This window comes from Lagenorhynchus albirostris, chromosome X, assembly GCF_949774975.1.
Source record: "Lagenorhynchus albirostris chromosome X, mLagAlb1.1, whole genome shotgun sequence".
Classification (NCBI taxonomy): domain Eukaryota; kingdom Metazoa; phylum Chordata; class Mammalia; order Artiodactyla; family Delphinidae; genus Lagenorhynchus; species Lagenorhynchus albirostris.
Window position 1 is genome coordinate 71,449,509 of NC_083116.1, and position 21,091 is coordinate 71,470,599.

Here is a 21,091-nt window from a genome sequence, read left to right on the forward strand (position 1 = left end):
TGCCAACAGCACATCTGAGAGTACCTGTCTCACTAGCATTTTGAATACTTCCATTAAAAAAGAAATTGAAAAAAAAAAGAGAAATTGAGCTCATCTTAATAGGCAAAAAAATGGTCTGTTTCAATTTGCATTTCTTTGATTACTAGGTACAACTGAATATTCATTTTCATTTGGTATTTAATTTTTGTCTTCTGTGATTTGTCCATCTGCCCTCTTCTCATTTCAGTTACCATCTTCTGGGTTTTTCTTGTTGCCTTACATAAGCTCCTCATAAATCTGCCCTCTATCTTCAGGCAGCCATTACCAGGCCAAGCATCCTCTCTGTAACAGTCTTGCTTATTACTTGTTATACTCATTTTTAGACACCTGTGAGCCTGCCAACTTCTATTACCAGAATTTTGGCTGATTAGCTTTAGGTGTTTTCAGGAGACAATAATGGAGAAATAAATGACCTCACAGAGGTCATTTCCACTTTCCAATCAGCAATAAGAAGGGCACAAGGGACAACGCAGATTCTTTTAATGCAACCCAGATGGAACAAAAATGGAAGGCTCATCTCCTACAACTTCTCTTTTTTTTAAAAAATTTATTTTATTTATTTTTGGCTGTGTTGGATCTTCGCTGCTGCGCATGGGCTTTTCTCTAGTTGCGGCGAGTGGGGGCTACTCTTCATTGCGGTGTGCGGGCTTCTCATTGCAGTGGCTTCTCTTGTTGCGGAGCATGGGCTCTAGGCGTGTGGGCTTCAGTAGTTGTGGCTCACGGGCTCTAGAGCACAGGCTCAATAGTTGTGGCGCACGGGCTTAGTTGCTCCGCGGCATGTGGGATCTTCCCGGACCAGAGATCGAACCCATGTCCCCTGCGTTGGCAGGCAGATTCTCAACCACTGTGCCACCAGGGAAGCCCTCCTACCACTTCTCTTAATGAAATACATAGGTTCTAGTCAAGTACAGTTCCTTGAACTTACCCTGTTCTTTCATTCCTCCATGATATTCTATTCTCTAAACCCAGAATACCCATTTCCTCATCTGTCGTTCTGGTTGTCCCCTCCGTCACCTCCTCTTTCTAATTCTCTGTCCCTTCTATCTGGCAAACTTAACAGCCACACTACTTGGGTTCCTGAATATTGTGGAGAAAAGTCATACAATCAGGTGGATTTTTAGCTGAGACCTCAGTATGCTAGGCAATTCTCTCAAATGCCCTTAGCTCCCTCTTCTGTTTTGCTTCAGGAGTTATTTGGGATTGTCATTTTGCTGCCTAATTCTTTCTATGTTTTTCCATTTAGGATAATGTAAAAGCTCTTAAGTATGACATATGGCATACACTAGGCCCTCTTATGATCTGACACCTGTCTACTTCTCTATATATAACCAGTCATCCATCAACATGTACACTTAACTGCAACCCCAGTAACTTGTTTCTTAAACCCAAGATGCAATTTCAGGTCTCTGTGCCTTCATATATTGCTGTTCTCCCTGCCTAGAACGCTTTCTCCTCATTTTTTGGTTAGCAAACTCCACTGATCCTTTAGAACTCAGCTTAAGAAAACTCTCTTCCAGAAAGCTTCCTCTAATCCCACTCTGACTTAGATATCCTGTTCCTGTTTTCCTTTGGCACTCTGTGAATGCATCTAGCATAATACTTAAGTTCTGTAATTTTTCTTTTCTGTTTTCCCAACTAAACTATAACCAATTTGGAGGCAGAGAACATATCTAATTTGACTTTATATTTGTAACATCCATCAGTGCCAGCACATATTAGGTGCTCAACTGATGTTTACTTAAGTGAGCCATTCAAAACTTAACTGTATTAACTTGTTTATGAAGTCTTCCCTAACCCTTAGGTGAAGGTGTTCCTTCCTCTCCTCTAGGGCACTTTGTACATCCTTCTAATATAGCCCTTGCCAAGCGGCATTTTAACTGTTTCTCTTCATTGACCTGAGGACAATGATGTCTTTCCCACTGGTAGATTTAAGTAGCTAGCACAGCACCTGAGATACATTATGTAATCATTTCATATATTGAGCAAAAACTCCATGCTCTGAGGAAGCACACCATGGTCTATATTTAACACATTTCCCTAAGCTCCATCTAAGGGCCTGGGGCATAGGTGAGTTTTTACATCTCATGGAAAGCAGTGATGGCCCAAAGTATATCCATTTGATTTTTATTCTCATCTCATTTTTCGGTGCTTTCCAAAGTTTAGAAAATAAATATACGTTGTTTTTTCATCATTAAACGTTATTAGCAAACTTTACAGAACACACTAAAGTACGTGCCTGTTTTAAAAAAAATGCAAAGTAAGTCACATGACTGATTCTGCTGACTATCATGGCTCAAGGCTGCTTTATGCACTTAAATTTTAATAATGCTAACTAATGTTGGATGGATATATTGACGGAAAGAGAAAAAAAGGAGAAATACCCACCATTGTATTTAACACTGTTGGCCAGAATAAGGTTGACATCGTCTAGAAAGCTCTCCCGACTCTGATACTTGTGCTTGGAGATATTCTGTGATTAAAAGAATCAGGAACTCAGATACACAAAGTTACTTGATTCCCAAAAGACATTTTAGACCAAATCACTCACCTTACGTATGGTCTCTAAATCCATTGGACTGACAATCACTTTGTAATAATCTGGAACAAACTTCTTATTAACTGGGTGATGAAATGGCCAAGACTAGCAAAAAGAAAGCATGAGAAATTAAATGGAAACCATTCTTTATACCAGAGATTCTCAAACTTCACTGGGTCACAAATATTCTTAAGACTCCGACAAAAGCTATGAACCCTTTTCCCAGAAAGACACATAATCATACAAAACTCTGCATATAATTTAAGGGGATTCCTTTATGGGTTCATGTGCCCTGGTAGGGTAAGGACCCCTGCTCTATATTCACAATTAAAAGCTCTCATTCCCTTGTCCCATGCAGAAGGTTCATAGCAGGGGTCCCCAACCCTTGGGCCATGGACCGGTACCAGCCCGTGGCCTGTTAGGAACCGGGCCGCACAGCAAGAGGTGAGTGGTGGGCAGGTGAGCGAGCGAGTGAAGCTTCATCTGTATTTACAGCCGTTCCCCATCACTCCCATTACCGCCTGAGCTCGACTCCTGTCAGATCAGCAGTGGCATTAGATTCTCACAGGAGTGTGAACCCTACTGGGAACTGGCGCATGTGAGGAATCTAGGTTGCGTGCTCCTTATGAGAATCTAATGCCTGATGATCTGAGGTGGAGCCGAGGTGATAATGCTAGCGCTGGGGAGTGGCTGCCAATACAGATTAGCAGATGATAATTAATGATAATTAGCAGAGAGGCTTGACTGCACAAGAGACCATAATAAATCAATTGCTTGCAGACGCATTATCAAAACCCTATCAGTGAGTGGCAAGTGAAAACAAGCTCAGGCCTCCCACTGATTCTGCATCATGGTGAGTTGTGTAATTATTTCATTATACATTACAATGTAATAATAATAGAAATAAAGTGCACAATAAATGTAATGTGCTTGAATCATCCTGAAACCATCCCCCACCCACCATCCGTGGAAAAATTGTCTTCCACGAAACCGGTCCCTGGTGCCAAAAAGATTGGGGACCGCTGGTTTATAGCGTTACTGCATACACAACATATGCCTACAACACAAAAGGAAACAGTTCAGAATTTCCTAGGGAGGATCATTACAAAATGATACAAAGAATCAACATGGTACCCCTGCCGTAAAGTTGCAAGACAAAAAATGAAACAACAAACGCGGGACTTGGGTGGTGGCACAGTGGTTAAGAATCTGCCTGCCAATGCAGGGGACGTGGGTTCGAGCCCTGGTCTGGGAAGATCCCACATGCCTCGGAGCAACTAAGCCCGTGAGCCACAAGTACCGAGCCTGCACTCTAGGGCCTGCGTGCCACAACTACTGAGCCCGTGTGCCGCAACTACTGAAGCCCACACGCCTAGAGCCTGTGCTCCACAAGAGAAGCCACTGCAATGAGAAGCCTGCACACTGCAACGAAGAGTAGCCCCCGCTCACCGCAACTAGAGAAAGCCGCGCGCAGCAGCAAAGACCCAACGCAGCCAAAAATACATAAATAAAAAAAAGAAAAAAAAAAGACAACGAATGCTGGGTAATTATCAAACTCTCATTTGTTAAGAAGCACCTCTAAATCCAAAACCTCCCATTAGCTGGCATCCTAACTTCTCTCCAGGGCTATTCAGGAGCATTAAAATACTGAATGTCAACAACAGGTATAAAGAACCTCTCTATATCACAGATTCCTGGCCTCTTTGATTTCAATGATAATGCACTCATAGAGCAAAATGGTTTCTTTTTAAAATTATATACCAGTTTGAATTGACAAACACCACACTCCAGACTCCCCAACATACACATGCACACATCCTTTCACCCTTTCCTCTCCCCTGTACTATCCTCACAATATTTAACACACAGACCACTTACATCTGGAACTGCCATCATTTTCTGGGTGACAATGTTGTCCAGAATAAAAGAAAATGCCACTTGGTCATCATCATCCAGCAAGGGGTTGATAGCTTTCTCCAAACGAGCCAATTTGTCTTCTTTCTAACATGAAACAAAGCAAAGGAAAGGCAGAGGTTTCCCTGAGGTATAATCACCATAGAGTATTAAGGATAATTTAAGGTTCAGTGGTCTATTGCCCTTGTCCCAAAAAGTCTAACTTTGAACTGTGGCCTATTCAGTTCCAGACAAAAAGTCCAGATAAGAGAAATAATATTCCAATAAAAGGATCAAAAGAGATGTACTGACCAATTCCTTTAGGTATTCTATCTTCTATTCTTGTAGATCATCAAAAATATACATCCCTGGGCATCAATAGCTTAGCTCCCACAACAAAAACATCTTCACCAAATTAAGTTTTAGTATCAGACTGCTTTTGCCGTAAAACTACTGCTGAAAACACTGAACACATTATTGTTGAGTAGTGACTTTTGTGTAAGGGAATCTAACCCAACAAATTCATTTTAGATTGTACTAGGAAAAAGTTTGTGTGTCAACTGCTCCATATCCTCATACACTAAAACTCAGTCTTTTGTTTTTTTAAGTCTTTAAATTTTAGTCTTTCTAAGGGAGATATGCAGTGTTAACTAATCACGGTTTAAATTTGTATCTCCCCAATGATCAATCAAGTTGAGAATCTTTTCATGTTTACCGGCCATTTGGTTATCCTCTTTTATGAAATTTCTACTGCAATATTAACATCATCATACTTATACTTTTTAAGCCTATTAAGGTACCATTTATTTTTGTTGTTAAGAAGATGAAATACAGATAGATTATCTTTTAAAAATTAAAATTTCTCCCTGCCAAAACAGTCTCTTAGCTTCAGCTGACTTCCTGGGAAGTCAATTTCCTAAGAGTTATATGGATTTTATATTTTAATCGTAGCCCTACTATTTAATAGCCATGATGCCCAAGACAAATTAGTTTCTTCTGTGGACCTCAGTCTTTCCATCTACAAAAGGGAGGGATTAGATTACATGATTTCTAAGGTCCCCTCCAGACTCTAACGTACAAAAGACCTGCTACTCCCTCATTTCTCTACTCTTCCTTCTGTTACATTCCCTACTTCCTCAATACTGGTACCTGCCAGCTTCATTCTGCTTTTCTCTCATTTTAAATGTCTTACCTCTTTAAGTTTTTCATCACAGAGATCCAGCATGGATTGAGAGATCTGGGTCAATGAGTGCTTCGGTCCTAGATTACAGAGGAACAATAAAAGAGATGGGACCACTAAAAAGGGGAGGCAAGGGCTTCCCTGGTGGCGCAGTGGCTGAGAGTCCGCCTGCCGATGCAGGGGACACGGGTTTGTGCCCCAGTCCAGGAAGATCCCACATGCCGCGGAGCGGCTAAGCCCGTGAGCCATGGCCGCTGAGCCTGCGCGTCCGCGACGGGAGAGGCCACAACAGTGAGAGGCCCGCGTACCACAAAAAAAAAAAAAAGGGAGGCAAGAGCTACCAACACCTCTCCAGACTTTTAACTCATTTACTTAATCACCTAATATGTGCCAGGCACCAGCCTAGCTGCTGGGTTAGACAGATGTATCAGTCTTATCTCCATTTTTCAGTGCCTAACACATAGCAGATGCACAATATGGATGAATAAACTAATTTTAACTCTCTCCCTTATTTGTGTATATCCATACATAGCGGTACTACTGTCGATACTGCTGCCTTTAATACCTTGAAAATAAAACTATGGATGGGGAATGACAATTTGTTTAAGGATGGCTAAGGAGACCAATGAATGATTTATAATCTTTCCAGACTCAGCATACAAAATTTGTGACTGCAATTTTTGTTTGCAGAACTCATGGTTTGTGATGTCCATCCAACATACGGCTAGTCCAAAGCCTTTGTCAGAAAAGAATCTCCACCCCACCCCAGACTATTACTTTAGTTTCCCTGAAATCCATAACAAGAGCTTCACAGAATCCTCCAACTACCTCCTACATTCCCTGCTTATGGCTACCCTAATTTAAGCTCATCATAGGGATAGTGAAAACATTTTCATGTAAAAAAACAGTAATTCTGGCTACTTCCTTTCAGTATACTTTCTCATCTTCCTCTGTCAATTCTTTCGTGTAAGTGCTCCCCAGAGCCTAAAACTCAGCTCTTTTCTCAACTACTTATTAATTAATTAACAGGGATTTGTTTATTCATTCAACAACTGTTTAATGACTGTCTGTGATGTGTTCAATGTTGAGAATAAAGGGAAAATAAGACATAGTCCCTACCTTAGAGAGTTCTTGGTTTAGTTAAAGAAAATGATATGAAAATAAAACAATGCACGACAGGGTGTAAGTGCTTGAAGTATCTACAGATGAAATGATATGACGTCTGGAAATACAGGCTAAACAATGAACAAGACTGGCCATATATGCTGGTGATTGTGGAACTGGGTGAATAGGTGCACTGAAGTTTATTTACTTTCTCTCTACTTCTGTATATGCCTAACAATTTCCATAATAAAGTTTTTAAAAAGTGAGTGTAAGTGCAAATAGAGGAATACACTGATTACTATGAACTGTGGAGGGGTTGCAACGTGTTTTAAGTTGTTTTACAACAATTAAATCTGAGTACCAGGGAGGAGTAGGGAAGGCTTGTTGTGAATGACAATCGAGCAGTGTTATTAAACAAGAGAAGTCTATCAGGTAGACAGTAGGGTTGAAAAACATTCCAGAGGGAGGAAAAAGTATGCAAAAACATGTTAAGTAAGCAAATTCATGGAAACATGAAACAATACATTTCACAACAGGAATCACAAGTAGTTTGGTACAACTGGAATACAGGTAGGTATGTGTGGAGGAGAAATAGGAAATGGAACTTGGAAAGGCAAGAAGGGACATATTACAATGGTCTCACAGGAGATACAAAGGCACTGGAGATTTTAAGCTAGAGAGTAATTTTTCAAATTTGTGTATCAGAAAAAAATACCGTCAACAGTGTGAAGAATTAATAAGGCAAGCAGCAGAGAGAAAGTCTGGAAGCTATTGCAAGAGGTCAAACAAGAGACGACAAGGGCTTCAACTAAGATAGTAGCAATGGAGACCAAAAGGAAGGGGATGTATTCCAGCAAAATTTAGAAGGTACAATTTATACAACTTAGTGATCTATGAGTATAGGGCAGGAAGAGTGGAATAACAACGGCCAACATTTCTAGGTTGTACAACTAGATGGACAGCAATACTAGCAATGGTGGCACTACTACTATTATCACTATTATCAGCATTTGGGTATGAGAAAGAAGAAAGATTGAGTTAGAGGGGGATGTGGAGAAAGTCATAACTTAAATTTCCAAATTTTTACGAACACTGCCACCTAAATGACCCACAAGTACCTCAAGCTCTGTATTTCCAAAGTCAACTCTTACCTTCCCATTCCCCTTCCAAGCTGATTTTTGTTTATGCATTTATCCTCGTCACCTTGAATGACAGTTGGGACTAATAAATTTATTATTCCTTTGTATGTGTCTGGTACTCTGCTACGCCCTCGGAATACAAAGATGAATAGTCTCTCTAGGAGGTCACAAAGTGATGGGAAAATCAGATATATAAACAATTATATATAACACATAAGAGCTATAAAACTTGATTTAATTGTGTTGGGGGGCACAGAGGATTGAAAAAATGGGTACTTTGGGCAATCTGAATAAGTCTTTATGAAGAGATGATATGAGTTGGTCTGGAAATATGAATGGAAATGGAATAAAGGACACTCTGCAGACAAAGGGCAAAGACTGTACAAAGACATGAAGACATGGTATAGGATATTTAGTTAAATACAACACTGAGCATAGCCAGAGTCTCTATCTATAGTAGGTCTGGGAGCCAGTCTCTATAGATGAGACTAGATAAATGGGTCAGGCCTGCTTGTGAAACGTATTAAAATCTAGGTACTACTATTGTCCCATGTGTACAGGTAAGAAAACTGAAGAGGCTATGAGAGGTTAAATAAGTTGTCTAGGGGCTTCTCTGGTGGCGCAGTTGTTGACAGTCCACCTGCCAATGCAGGGGACACGGGTTCGTGCCCCCGTCCGGGAGGACCCTGCGTGCCGCGGAGCAGCTGGGCCCATGAGCCATGGCTGCTGAGCCTGCGCGTCCGGAGCCTGTGCTCCGCAACGGGAGAGGCCACAACAGTGAGAGGCCCGCGTACCGCGCAAAAAAAAAAAAAAAAAAAAAAAAAAAAAAAAAAGTTGTCTAAGGTAACTCAATTAGTAAGTGGCAGAGCCATAGTTCATACTCTATCTGTAACCTTAATCCCTACACTAAGGATACAACTGGAAACCAGAAAACTTTATCCTCTACATGCAGAAGCTATACTGTTTCTTGAACTCTTTAAGACTCAGAAAACAGATTTCTTCCTCCTTGCCTTTCCAGCTTTTGAGCAAAATAGACATATAACAGCCCCTATAACAGATCTGTAGACCAAATCAAAGACAAATATAGTCAACAAGCATATACTCTGCGGGGGTTCCATCCACACTGAATGCCTCTCCCTTCTATTTACTTATAGGCTCACTCCTATCTCTCACTGCTTCTCATGCAATTATTTCATTTCAACAGATTCTCTAAATTCTCTAGAGGATACATTAAAAAGTGGGAATAAAAAGAAGCAATACTTATTAAATGATTAAAATGTACATTACCTGATTTTCATAACCCCAAAATGCACTAATACATTGTAGGTCCTTTCAGTCAGTCCAATCTAGTCTAAATTTAGGACTAGTAAGGGATAAATAAGGATCTGAAAGGTGACCTTTGCAGTCAAAGAACAGGTGATTCTTACCATTGTAGGTTGCACTATTTTTCACAATTAGCTCCAAATGCTCTCTGAACTCTTCCCGAGATGGGTAGAGGCGTTTACGCACATTTTCACGGAGCGTTTGTAAGTCCATTGGTCGGGTGATAATTTTGTAGTAGTCCTTTACAACCTTTGCATTGACTGGAGTGTGGAAAGGGTACGTCTGTGCAAACAAGAGCCAGCACCATCCATGAGCAAAGAACAACTGCCAGACCAATTCTTCAAGACTCTCTCACATCTTACCTCTACCTGGCCGTCAACTCTCAAAGGAATCTCTAGATGGAGCAGGTCTGTTTCCTCTACTAAACTGTTAAAAAATAAATGAAAAACTATATCCCAAAGAATCAGGAGTTCCAGGTTCCTAGGACTATACTCTACTGCCATCTATCTGAAATCACACAGAACAGCCTTGCCATCCATACTGTAGATCTGAATGAAATGAACTCACATTTGGAAGATCTCTCATGTCATTGATGATAGACTCCAAAATGGATGACAATGTCACCATGGGGTCTGTCCGGCGCCGGTGAATGGACTTATGAGGTCTCTAAGGAAAAACAAGAAATCAGAATGCTTCTTTAGATTAAAAAAAAAAAATAAACGCCAATACATATATAGTTTGGAAACCCTGTAATGCACAGTACACGTAATTCTCAGGGCAAGGCCAAAGGGAGAATCTAAGGCTATATCAGGGCCATGGCTTAGAGGGCTGGGGGAATTAATGAGAACCCTATGTGGTCAGAAAGCAGGCAATGCCAATACTCACATTTAAATAGTCACAGTGAACAGTGGTTCCAACTCGCCGTTTCTTCTTGGGAGGAAGTTGCTGCTTAGGGAACTTGAGAACCAGAGATTTTCTGCGAACCTCATCTGCACTGCAATCAATAACACTTTCATAGCGTGCAGTCCCTATTTCTAGTCCCCAGAAAAAAAGCAACTACAATGAAAAAGTCCAAAGTACCTGAGCATGAGCCTGGGGAGGAAAAAGCCAAACCAAAGGCCAGACATCCACATTCTAAGGCTCAGATCAGGCAAGGCCTCATAGGATCTCCAAATTAATAAAAAACTAGGCAAGCCACAACTTCACCTCAGTTTCCTATTTGGATGATAAGGGAACTAGGCTAAAGGAATTTCAAGAATCCTCCCAGCTCCAACATTCTATCTTTGGGTTAAAAGGCTAGGAAATTTAACTTACTCAGAATAGAAACAAGGAAGAAATTAAAGCAGGTTTGAAAAGAAAAACTAATTTGAGTCTCCATCATTAAAAGCCCATCCACCTTTTTCCTTTCCATCATATGGGATCAAGTTACTACATTTTCCTTTTCTAATGTGCTTCAAAACATGACTACTATAGATATTGATAAATTAAATTAACGAGGATGGAAAACAACCCTCAAATCTAAACAGAAACAGAAACAAATGAATATAACTGCATATCAAATTAATTAAAAATTATATACTCAAAAAAGAATTCAAATATATTTTGAATAGAATACCCTGACTGTACAACTTCAGTGGCATATAATCCAAGGACAACTAATTACAGAAAACACCTTGAACCTACTGTACAGATTTGCTGTTGGTAGTAGTATTGGTATTGTAATTCTCAAACTATTTTGTAAATATCATAGGACAGAGCAAGATGTTGGGAACCAAAGAAAGGATACAAATATGAAACGGAGGAAGATGAGGAAGAAGCTGTAGATACAATTTGAATTGGAGGTATTGATATGAAGTTGTGATTTACAATATATGTATATTTCCTAGTTCTGTCTACTAAGAGCCTAGAAGCAATGACATCTCAGTGGCAATGAGTATACCTAACACCTAGATATTGTTTTCTAAATACCATTCTCCAATAAAAGGAACCAGGAATCCCTGAGAAATGGCTGATTCTGGGTCTGGGACAGGGAAATTTCAAGGATAGCCTGGAACATCTCATGCCAAAAAGCAAAGAAGTTTTCAAAATTTATAGGGTCATTTCCAAAGGACACAGGTCAGGCCTGAAGGGATCAAATTTGGGACAATCTGGCCATCAAAATTAATAATGATGTTAATAGATGTTAATATATTAAAGTTTCCAAAAGAAAGAATTTCAGAATCTATAGTAATACCCAAACAAAAAAGGGAGGGGGAAGCTCTTTACAGAATGCCAGTTAACGTAGAAAGAATGAAAAGAATTAGAAAAACCACCATTAAGCAACCCCCAATGTAATAACTCAGTTATCAGGTAATGATCATCAATGGATGTTAAAACTATTGAGAGAAAGATTGTTAGCAGGATAGACCGCAGTCCCTAGTGACACCTTGAAGGCAGCCTCTGAGCAGAGGACCCAGCTGAGCTGTGCCCAGACTCCTGACCCACAGAAACTGTGAGATAATAAATGTATGTTGTTTCAAGCTACTGGAAAAAAAAAAAAAAAGGGACTTCCCTGGTGGTGCAGTGGTTAAGAATCTGTCTGTCAATGCAGGGGACATGGGTTTGATCCCTGGTCCGGGAAGATCCCACATGCTGCAGAGCAACTAAGCCCAAGAGCCACAACTACTACTGAGCCTGCATGCCACAACTATTGAAGCCCACGCACCCTAGAGCCCATGTGCCACAACTACTGAGCCCGCATGCTGCAACTACTAAAGCCTGCAATGCCTAGAGCCTGTGCTCCGCAATAAGAGAAGCCACTGCAACAAGAAGCCCACGCACCGCGATGAAGAGTAGCCCCCACTTGCCACAACTAGAGAAAGCCCACGTGCAGCAATGGAGACACAACACAGTCAAAAAAAAAATTTTTAAAAAACCAGGATATTCACCCACATATTAATTACAATGGAAAAAACATACCTTTATTATAGAGGAATCTGAGGATTAACACTTTAATAAGATAATCAAAATACTGAGAAAACCTGATGTTATCTGCTTCCTGATGTGGTGCAGTAAGTACATAATACCACCTATGTTGTAATCTTGCCAAAGACATTTACTCTGAATATAATCAATGTGAAAACAGACAAATCCAGAATGTGGAATGTTTTATGAGACCATTGGCCTGGACTCTTCAAAACATTCAAAGTCATGAAAACCAAAAAGGTGGGGAGGACAGTTGTAGATTAAGAGAGACTCAAAATACTTAATGTTTGAACTGGAATTGGATCCTGAAGGGGGGTGAGGGGCAGGCAATAAAGGACATTGACACAGCTGGCGAAATTTGAATAAGGACTGAATATTAGATCCTATTGAATTAATGTTAATTTTCTTACGTGTAGTAATAGTATCATGTTTGCCAATCTTTATTCTTTATGTGTGCTAAAGAATCTGAGTGAAATGCCATGATGCCTAAAACTTCCAAATGTTTCAGCAGAAAGAAAATGTTTTAGATATATAAAGATGAAACAAATGTGACAAATATTAACAGCTGGTGAATTAAGAGGAACAACAAACTTTATTATTCCTTCAGCTTTTCTGTAGGTTTGCAATTTTCAAATTAAAAATTTAGGGGAGAATTTGTTTTATTTAAAAACTTTTCTACTTGATTATCAAATTCTCTGAGAGCAAGAGACAGATAAGTATAAGCATAGTTTGTCTCCTTAATCTTTTTGGATGGTCCATTATCAGAACATCTGAGATCAGGGACCTTACAAATATTACAAGTGCCTGGAAGTAGAATGGGAAGAGCATCTACTATATGCCAGGCACTATACTACATTTTTTATACAGTCTCCCTCATTTTACCTTCATAGCTACCGTTGTAAGGGTGATTTTATTTTCTAAATAAGGAAACTAAGACTCAGAAAAGTTAGGTAGCATGCCCAAGGGCACGTGGTGGAGCTTAATGAGTGCTTCACAAGACTAATTTTCATTACTGGCAACAATTAGTGAGGAAAATCCATCAAAGTTCCTATGTCCTCAGTTCCACTTCAGAGAACACATCACATCCACCCCTGCCACCCATCGATACCACCAACAGATCTCTCCCACCTGCTATCTCTTACCTCTCAATTAGTTGCTTCCCTAAGACAATCTTGGTCCCTTCAACCTTGATAAGTTCTTCATTATCATTATGAATGACTGTCTTTTCCAACTCTTCCTCCTGCTCCTCTGTCATGGCAACAGGGTTGGAAGGTGGGGCATTTGTTTGATAATAAAGGGGGCAGAATTTGTTTGTTCTCATGTGCCCAATGGCACCACAAGCCCCACATTTCAGCTGCAAAAGGAAAGTATCAACATGTCAGAGGTAAGCAGGCTTCTTCCTGTTAGCTTTAAGAAATATATAGAAGGTAGAAAAGAAACAAAGGCAGGCCCAGAAATTTTATTCTAACAGAATCGTTATACGCCTTTCAACCAGAAGGCACTAGACAAAAGTGCATGTATGGAAATGACACATTAAAAACAAAACGAAATCCAGAGACTGAACATTACTTTAAAAACCAAGTGAAGGAGAAAAGAGAGAGGATTTCTACCCCCAATTTAAGTTGTAAACTACGAAAATATTAAATATGCATAAGAAAGGCTACTGGAAGCCCAAGGCTGCATTCAGCTTCACAGGCAGCCAGCATGGGTGTATTCCCAGCCTCAAGGAAAAGGCTTAATAATACCAAGTCTCCAGGAATTCCCTGGTGGTCCAGTGGTTAGGACTCCGTGCTCTCATTGCAGAGGGCCTGGGTTCAACCCCTGGTCAGGGAACTAAGATCCCACAAGCCATGCAGTGTGGCAAAAAACCCCAAAAAACAAAAAGCCGAAGTCTCCATCTTACTTTTGCAACTGCCCTCAGTTTCATCTGTAAAATGGATCAATACTGTATCATACAATACTTATATCACATGGAAGAAAGAAACATTAAAATACTTAATGACCTCAGTACGTGTTAACAGCAGTTCCCATTTGTTGAGAATTTTAGTTTATAAAGTGCTTCCCATGCATTATATACTTTAATACAACACCAGTGTGAGATAGGTATCATTTTATAGAAGAGAAAACAGGTTTGGCGAGGTTACGGTCACAGAGTTACTAAATGGCAGAACAAGAACCTGAACCCAGATCTTCTGTTTCCGAGTCCATGGCTCTTTCCACTGTACCACAGTTGCCTCATTTTGTGATGCACGTTACAGTTACACTGCAGAGTAATATCTGGAATCCCACCTAAATTATGCAAAGCAACCTGTATTGTATGATTTTTTTCTGTTGCTTCTTTTAATACATGCAATTGAAAAACAAGATGTGTTCATATATGTACATACGTGTACATGTTAAAAAAAATCCACCACGCCTATCTCAACTCACAGAAAATATTTCCAATGGATGAAGTATAAATGACACCCGAAGACACCAGATCAAGTCTGGTGTTGTCAGTACCAGTCACAATAGTACTAATAACACCCAAGTGGCCACATCAATTCAAACTAGTTTTCCACAATACTGCCCTCATTCCCAGTAAGGGAGGATGCCAAAAGCTAAGGGAAAAGGTATGCTTTCTTAGTTATGATCACACCACATACACTTACTTTTAGGTCAGGACGCTCCTTCATTTTTTTGGGCTTCTTCTCAGGAGGACCCTTAAGCTTCTCCTTTTCCTGGTTTCGCTTAAGCCGCCTCAGTTGCTCTTGAATCCTCCGCCGTTCTTTTCGCATCTCTTCTCGATGCTGCTCATCAAAAAGGGCAAATTTGCGACTAAATAATGGGGAAAAAAATCACAGATCCATAAGTAAACTTAAACCAAGAACACTGTCCTGATAGCAAACATCTCAGGACTAAAGTAATCCATCAATAATGAAACAAAAGGGCCTACCTGGCATCCCCATCTAACCTGCTCATCATTCTTCCACGTGCAGAGAGGCACCTCTCTCAGAATGAGAAGCCCTGAGGAGTCCCTAAGATTTTTGCCAACCAACCAATGAAAATACAAAGGACCCAGTGGAACTAAACACATGCCTTTATTTTGCAGCAAATTTGGAATTCTCCCTGTGATTTGGCTTTGTTCAAACCCAAAGTTCTAAAGGCAAAATGGTTCCCAATTAAAACAGACTTCCAGGGACAACTGTGCAGAATCCTGTCACTAAAACTCAAGCATCGGGAGGAACCAAGATGGCAGAGTAGAAGGACGTGCTCTCACTCCCTCTTGCGAGAACACCAGAATCACAACTAGCTGCTGCTGGACAATCATCAACAGGGAGACACTGGAACTCACCAAAAAAGATACCCCACATCCAAAGACAAAGAAGCCACAATGAGACAGTAGGAGGGGCGCAATCACAGTAAAATCAAATCCCATAACTGGTGGGTGGGTGACTCACAGACTGGCGAACACTTATACCACAGAAGTCAACCCACTGGCATGAAGGTTCTGAGCCCCATGTCAGGCTTCCCAACCTGGGGGTCCAGCAATGGGAGGAGGAATTCCTAGAGAATCAGACTTTGAAGCCTAGTGGGAATTGATTGCAGGACTTTGACAGGACTGGGGGAAAGAGAGACTCCAATTTTGGAGGGCACACACAAAGTAGTGTGCGCATTGGGACCCTTGGGAAGGAGCAGTGACTCCAGGGGAGGCCTCCAGGGAACCAGACCTACCTGCTAGTGTTGGAGGGTCTCCTGCAGAGGCGATGTTGGGGGGGCTGTGGCTCACGGTAGGGACAAGGACACTGGCAGCAGAAGTTCTGGGAAGTACTCCTTGGAGTGAGCCCTCCCAGAGTCTGTCATTAGCCCCACCAAAGAGCCCAGGTAGGCTCCACTGTTGGGTTGCCTCAGGCCAAACAACCAACAAGGAGGGAACACAACCTCACCCATCAACAGTCAAGTGGATTAAAGTTTAACTAAGCTCTGCCCACCAGAGCAACAGTCAGCTCTACCCACCAACAGTCCCTCCCATCAAGCCTCTTAGATAGCCTCATCCACCAGAGGGCAGACAGGAGAAGAAGGAAGAACTACAATCCTGCAGCCTGTGGAACAAAAACCACATTCACAGAAAGACAGACAAGATGAAAAGGTAGAGGGCTAATACCAGATGAAGGAACAAGATAAAACGCCAGAAAAACAACTAAATGAAGTGGAGATAGGCAACCTTCCAGAAAAAGAATTCAGATAATGATAGTGAAGATGATCCAGGACCTTGGGAAAAAAATGGAGGCAAAGATCAAGAAGATGCAAGAAATGTTTAACAAAGACCTAGAAGAATTAAAGAACAAACAAACAGAGATGAACAATACAATAACTGAAATGAAAACTACACTAGAAGGAATCAATAGCAGAATAACTGAGGCAGAAGAACGGATAAGTGACCTGGAAGACAGAATGGTGGAATTCACTGCTGTGGAACAGACTAAAGAAAAAAGAATGAAAAGAAATGAAGACAGCCTAAGAGACGTCTGGGACAACATTAAACACAACAACATTCGCATTATAGGGGTCCCAGAAGGAGAAGAGAGAGAGAAAGGACCCGAGAAGATATCTGAAGAGATTATAGTCGAAAACTTCCCTAACATGGGAAAGGAAATAGCCACCCAAGTCCAGGAAGCGCAGAAAGTCTCATACAGGATAAACCCAAGGAGAAACACGCTGAGACACATAGTAATCAAACTGGCAAAAATTAAAGACAAAGAAAAATTATTGAAAGCAGCAAGGGAAAAACAACAAATAAAATACAAGGGAACTCCCATAAGGTTAACAGCTGATTTCTCAGCAGAAACTCTACAAGCCAGAAGGGAGTGGCATGATATACTTAAAGTGATGATAGGGAAGAAACTACAACCAAGATTACTCTATGCAGCAAGGATCTCATTCAGATTCCATGGAGAAATCAAAAGCTTTACAGACAAGCAAAAGCTAAAAGAATTCAGCACCACCAAACCAGCTCTACAACAACTGCTAAAGGAACTTCTCCGAGTGGGAAACACAAGAGAAGAAAAGGACCTACAAAAACAAACCAAAAACAATTAAGAAACTGGTCATAGGAACATACATATCGATAATTACCTTAAAAGCGAATGGATTAAATGCTCCAACCAAAAGACACAGGCTTGCTGAATGGATACAAAAACAAGACCCATATATATGCTGTCTAGAAGAGACCCACTTCAGACCTAGGGACACATACAGACTGAAAGTGAGGGGATGGAAAAAGATATTCCATGAAAATGGAAATCAAAAGAAAGCTGGAGTAGCTAACTCATATCAGAAAAAATACTTTAAAATAAAGAATATTACAAGAGAAAGGAAGGACACTACATAATGATCAAGGGATCAATCCAAGAAGATACAACAATTATAAATATATATGCACCCAACACAGGAGCGCTCTCAATACATAAGGCAACTGCTAACAGCTATAAAAGAGGAAATTGACAGTAACACAATAACAGTGGGGGACTTTAACACCTCACTTACACCAGTGGACAGATCATCCAAACAGAAAATAAACAAAGAAATAGAAGCTTTAAATGACACAACAGACCAGATAGATTTAATTGATATTTATAGGACATCCCATCCAAAAACAGCAGATTACACTTTCTTCTAGGGCGCACGGAACATTCTCCAGGACAGATCACATCTTGGGTCACAAATCAAGCCTCAGTAAATTTAAGAAAATTGAAATCATATAAAGCATCTTTTCTGACCACAATGCTATGAGATTAGAAATGAATTACAGGGAAAAAAACGTAAAAAACACAAACACATGGAGGCTAAACAATACGTTGCTAAATAACCAAGAGATCACTGAAGAAATCAAAGAGGACATCAAAAAATAACTAGAGACAAATGACAATGAAAACACGATGATCCAAAATCTATGGGATGCAGCAAAAGCAGTTCTAAGAGGGAAGTTTATAGCTACACAAGCCTACCTCAAGAAACAAAAATCTCAAGTAAACAATCTAACATTACACCTAAAGGAACTAGAAAAAGAAGAACAAACAAAATCCAAAATTAGCAGAAGGAAAGAAATCATAAAGAGCAGAGCAGAAGTAAATGAAATAGAAACAAAGAAAACAATAGCAAAGATCAATAAAACTAAAACTGGTTCTTTGAGAAGATAAACAAAATTGATAAACCATTAGCCAGACTCATCAAGAAAAAGAGGAGAGGACTCAAATCAATAAAATTAGAAATGAAAAAGAAGTTACAACAGACACCACAGAAATACAAAGCATCCTAAGAGACTACTATAAGCAACTCTATGCCAATAAAATGGACAACCTGGAAAAAATGGACAAATTCTTAGAAAGGTATAACCTTCCAAGACTGAACCAGGAAGAAAGAGAAAATATGAACAGACTAATCAAAAGTAATGAAATTGAAACTGTGATTAAAAATCTTCCAAGAAACAAAAGTCCAGGAACAGATGGCTTCACAGGTGAATTCTATCAAAAATTCAGAGAAGAGCTAACACCCATCCTTCTCAAACTCTTCCAAAATACTGCAGAGGAAGGAACACTCCCAAACTCATTCTATGAGGCCACCATCACCCCGACACCAAAACCAGACAAAGATACTACAAAAAAAGAAAATAACAGACCAATATCACTGATGAATATAGATGCAAAAATCCTCAACAAAATACTAGCAACAGAATCCACAAGACATTAAAAGGATCATACACCATGATCAAGTGGGATTTATCCCAGGGATGCAAGGATTCTTCAATATACACAAATCAACCAATGTGATACACCATATTAACAAATTGAAGAATAAAAACCATATGATCATCTCAATAGATGCAGAAAAAGCTTTTTACAAAATTCAACACCAATTTATGATAAAAACTCTCCAGAAAGTGGGCATAGAGGGAACCTACCTCAACATAATAAAGGCCATATATGACAAACCACAGCAAACATCATTCTCAATGGTGAAAAACTGAAAGCATTTCCTCTAAGATCAGGAACAAGACAAGGATGTCCACTCTCACCACTATTATTCAACACAGTTTTGGAAGTCCTAGCTATGGCAATCACAGAAGGAAAAGAAATAAAAGGAATACAAACTGGAAAAGAAGTAAAACTGTCACTGTTTGCAGATGACATGATACTATACACAGAAAATCCTAAAGATGCCACCAGAAAACTACTAGAGCTAATCAATGAATTTGGTAAAGTTGCAGGATACAAAATTAATGCACAGAAATCTCTTGCATTCCTATACACTAATGATGAAAAATCTGAAAGAGAAATTATGGAAACACTCTCATTTACCAAAAAAGAATAAAAGACCTGTATGCAGAAAACTATAAGACACTGATGAAAGAAATTAAAGATGATACCAACAGATGGAGAGATATACCATGTTCTTGGATTGGCAGAATCAACATTGTGAAATTGACTACACTACCCAAAGCAATCTACAGATTCAATGCAATCCCTATCAAATTACCAATGGCATTTTTTACGGAACTAGAACAAATCGTCTTAAAATTTGTATGGAGACACAAAAGACCCTGAATAGCCAAAGCAATCTTGAGGGAAAAAAACGGAGCTGGAGGAATCAGACACCCTGACTTCAGACTATACTACAAAGCTACAGTAATCAAGACAATATGGTACTGGCACAAAAACAGAAACGTAGATCAATGGAACAAGACAGAAAGCCCAGAGATAAACCCATGCACCTATGGTCAACTAATCTATGACAAAGGAAGCAAAGATATACAATGGAGAAAAGACAGTCTCTTCAATACGTGGTGCTGGGCAAACTGGACAGCTACATGTAAAAGAATGAAATTAGAACACTCCCTAACACCATACACAAAAATAAACTCAAAATGGATTAAAGACCTAAATGTAAGGCCAGAAACTATCAAACTCTTAGAGGAAAACATAGGAAGAAACACTCTTTGACATAAATCACAGCAAGATCTTTTTTTATCCACCTCCTAGAGTAATGGAAATAAAAACAAAAATAAACAAATGGGACCTAATGAAACTTCCAAGCTTCTGCACAGCAAAGGAAACCATAAACAAGACAAAAAGATAACCCTCAGAATGGGAGAAAATATTTGCAAATGAATCAATGGACAAAGAATTAATCTCCAAAATATATAAACAGCTCATGCAGCTCAATATTAAAGAAACAAACAACCCAATCCAAAAATGGGCAGAAGACCTAAATAGACATTTCTCCAAAGAAGACATACAGATGGCCAAGAAGCACATGAAAAGCTGCTCAACATCAGTAATTAGTAGAGAAGTGCAAATCAAAACTACAATGAGGTATCACCTCACACCAGTTAGAATGGGCATCATCAGAAAATCTACAAACAACAAATGCTGGAGAGGGTGTGGAGAAAAGGGAACCCTCTTGCACTGTTGGTGGGAATGTAAATTGATACAGCCACTATGGAGAACAGTATGGAGGTTCCTTAAAAAACGAAAAATAGAATTACCATATGACCCAACAATCCCACTATTGGGCATATACCCAGAGAAAACCATAATTCAAAAAGACACATGCACCCCAATGTTCACTGCAGCACTATTTACAATAACCAGGTCATGGAAGCAACCTAAATGCCCATCGACAGACGAATGGATAAAGAAGTTGTGTTACATATATACAATGGAATATTACTCAGCTATAAAAAGGAACGAAATTGAGTCATTTGTTGAGACGTGGATGGATCTAGAGACTGTCATACAGAGTGAAGTAAGTCAGAAAGAGAAAAACAAATATCGTATATTAACACATGTATGTGGAACCTAGAAAAATGGTACAGATGAACCGGTTTGCAGGGCAGAAGTTGAGACACAAACTAACAAAAAAACAACTAATACT

The 21,091-nt window shown here is 39.8% G+C and overlaps 1 protein-coding gene across 9 annotated transcripts in view; it reads right to left on the bottom strand.

The window, feature by feature from the left end:
- Positions 1-21,091, bottom strand: part of TAF1 (TATA-box binding protein associated factor 1) — a 97,515-nt gene that overhangs the window by 37,541 nt on the left and 38,883 nt on the right. For 8 of the 9 annotated variants that reach the window (XM_060138471.1, XM_060138470.1, XM_060138478.1 and 5 more), the window contains exons 24-32: positions 14,830-14,995; positions 13,321-13,532; positions 10,100-10,208; positions 9,782-9,880; positions 9,319-9,496; positions 5,661-5,728; positions 4,454-4,576; positions 2,588-2,680; positions 2,425-2,509 (exon numbers count right to left, since the gene is read on the bottom strand). In XM_060138471.1, the coding sequence (XP_059994454.1) occupies positions 2,425-2,509; positions 2,588-2,680; positions 4,454-4,576; positions 5,661-5,728; positions 9,319-9,496; positions 9,782-9,880; positions 10,100-10,208; positions 13,321-13,532; positions 14,830-14,995 (1,133 nt within the window). Of the gene's footprint in view, positions 1-2,424; positions 2,510-2,587; positions 2,681-4,453; positions 4,577-5,660; positions 5,729-7,903; positions 8,049-9,318; positions 9,497-9,781; positions 9,881-10,099; positions 10,209-13,320; positions 13,533-14,829; positions 14,996-21,091 lie in introns of those variants that run through there. The other variant, XM_060138477.1, reaches the window with a different exon arrangement.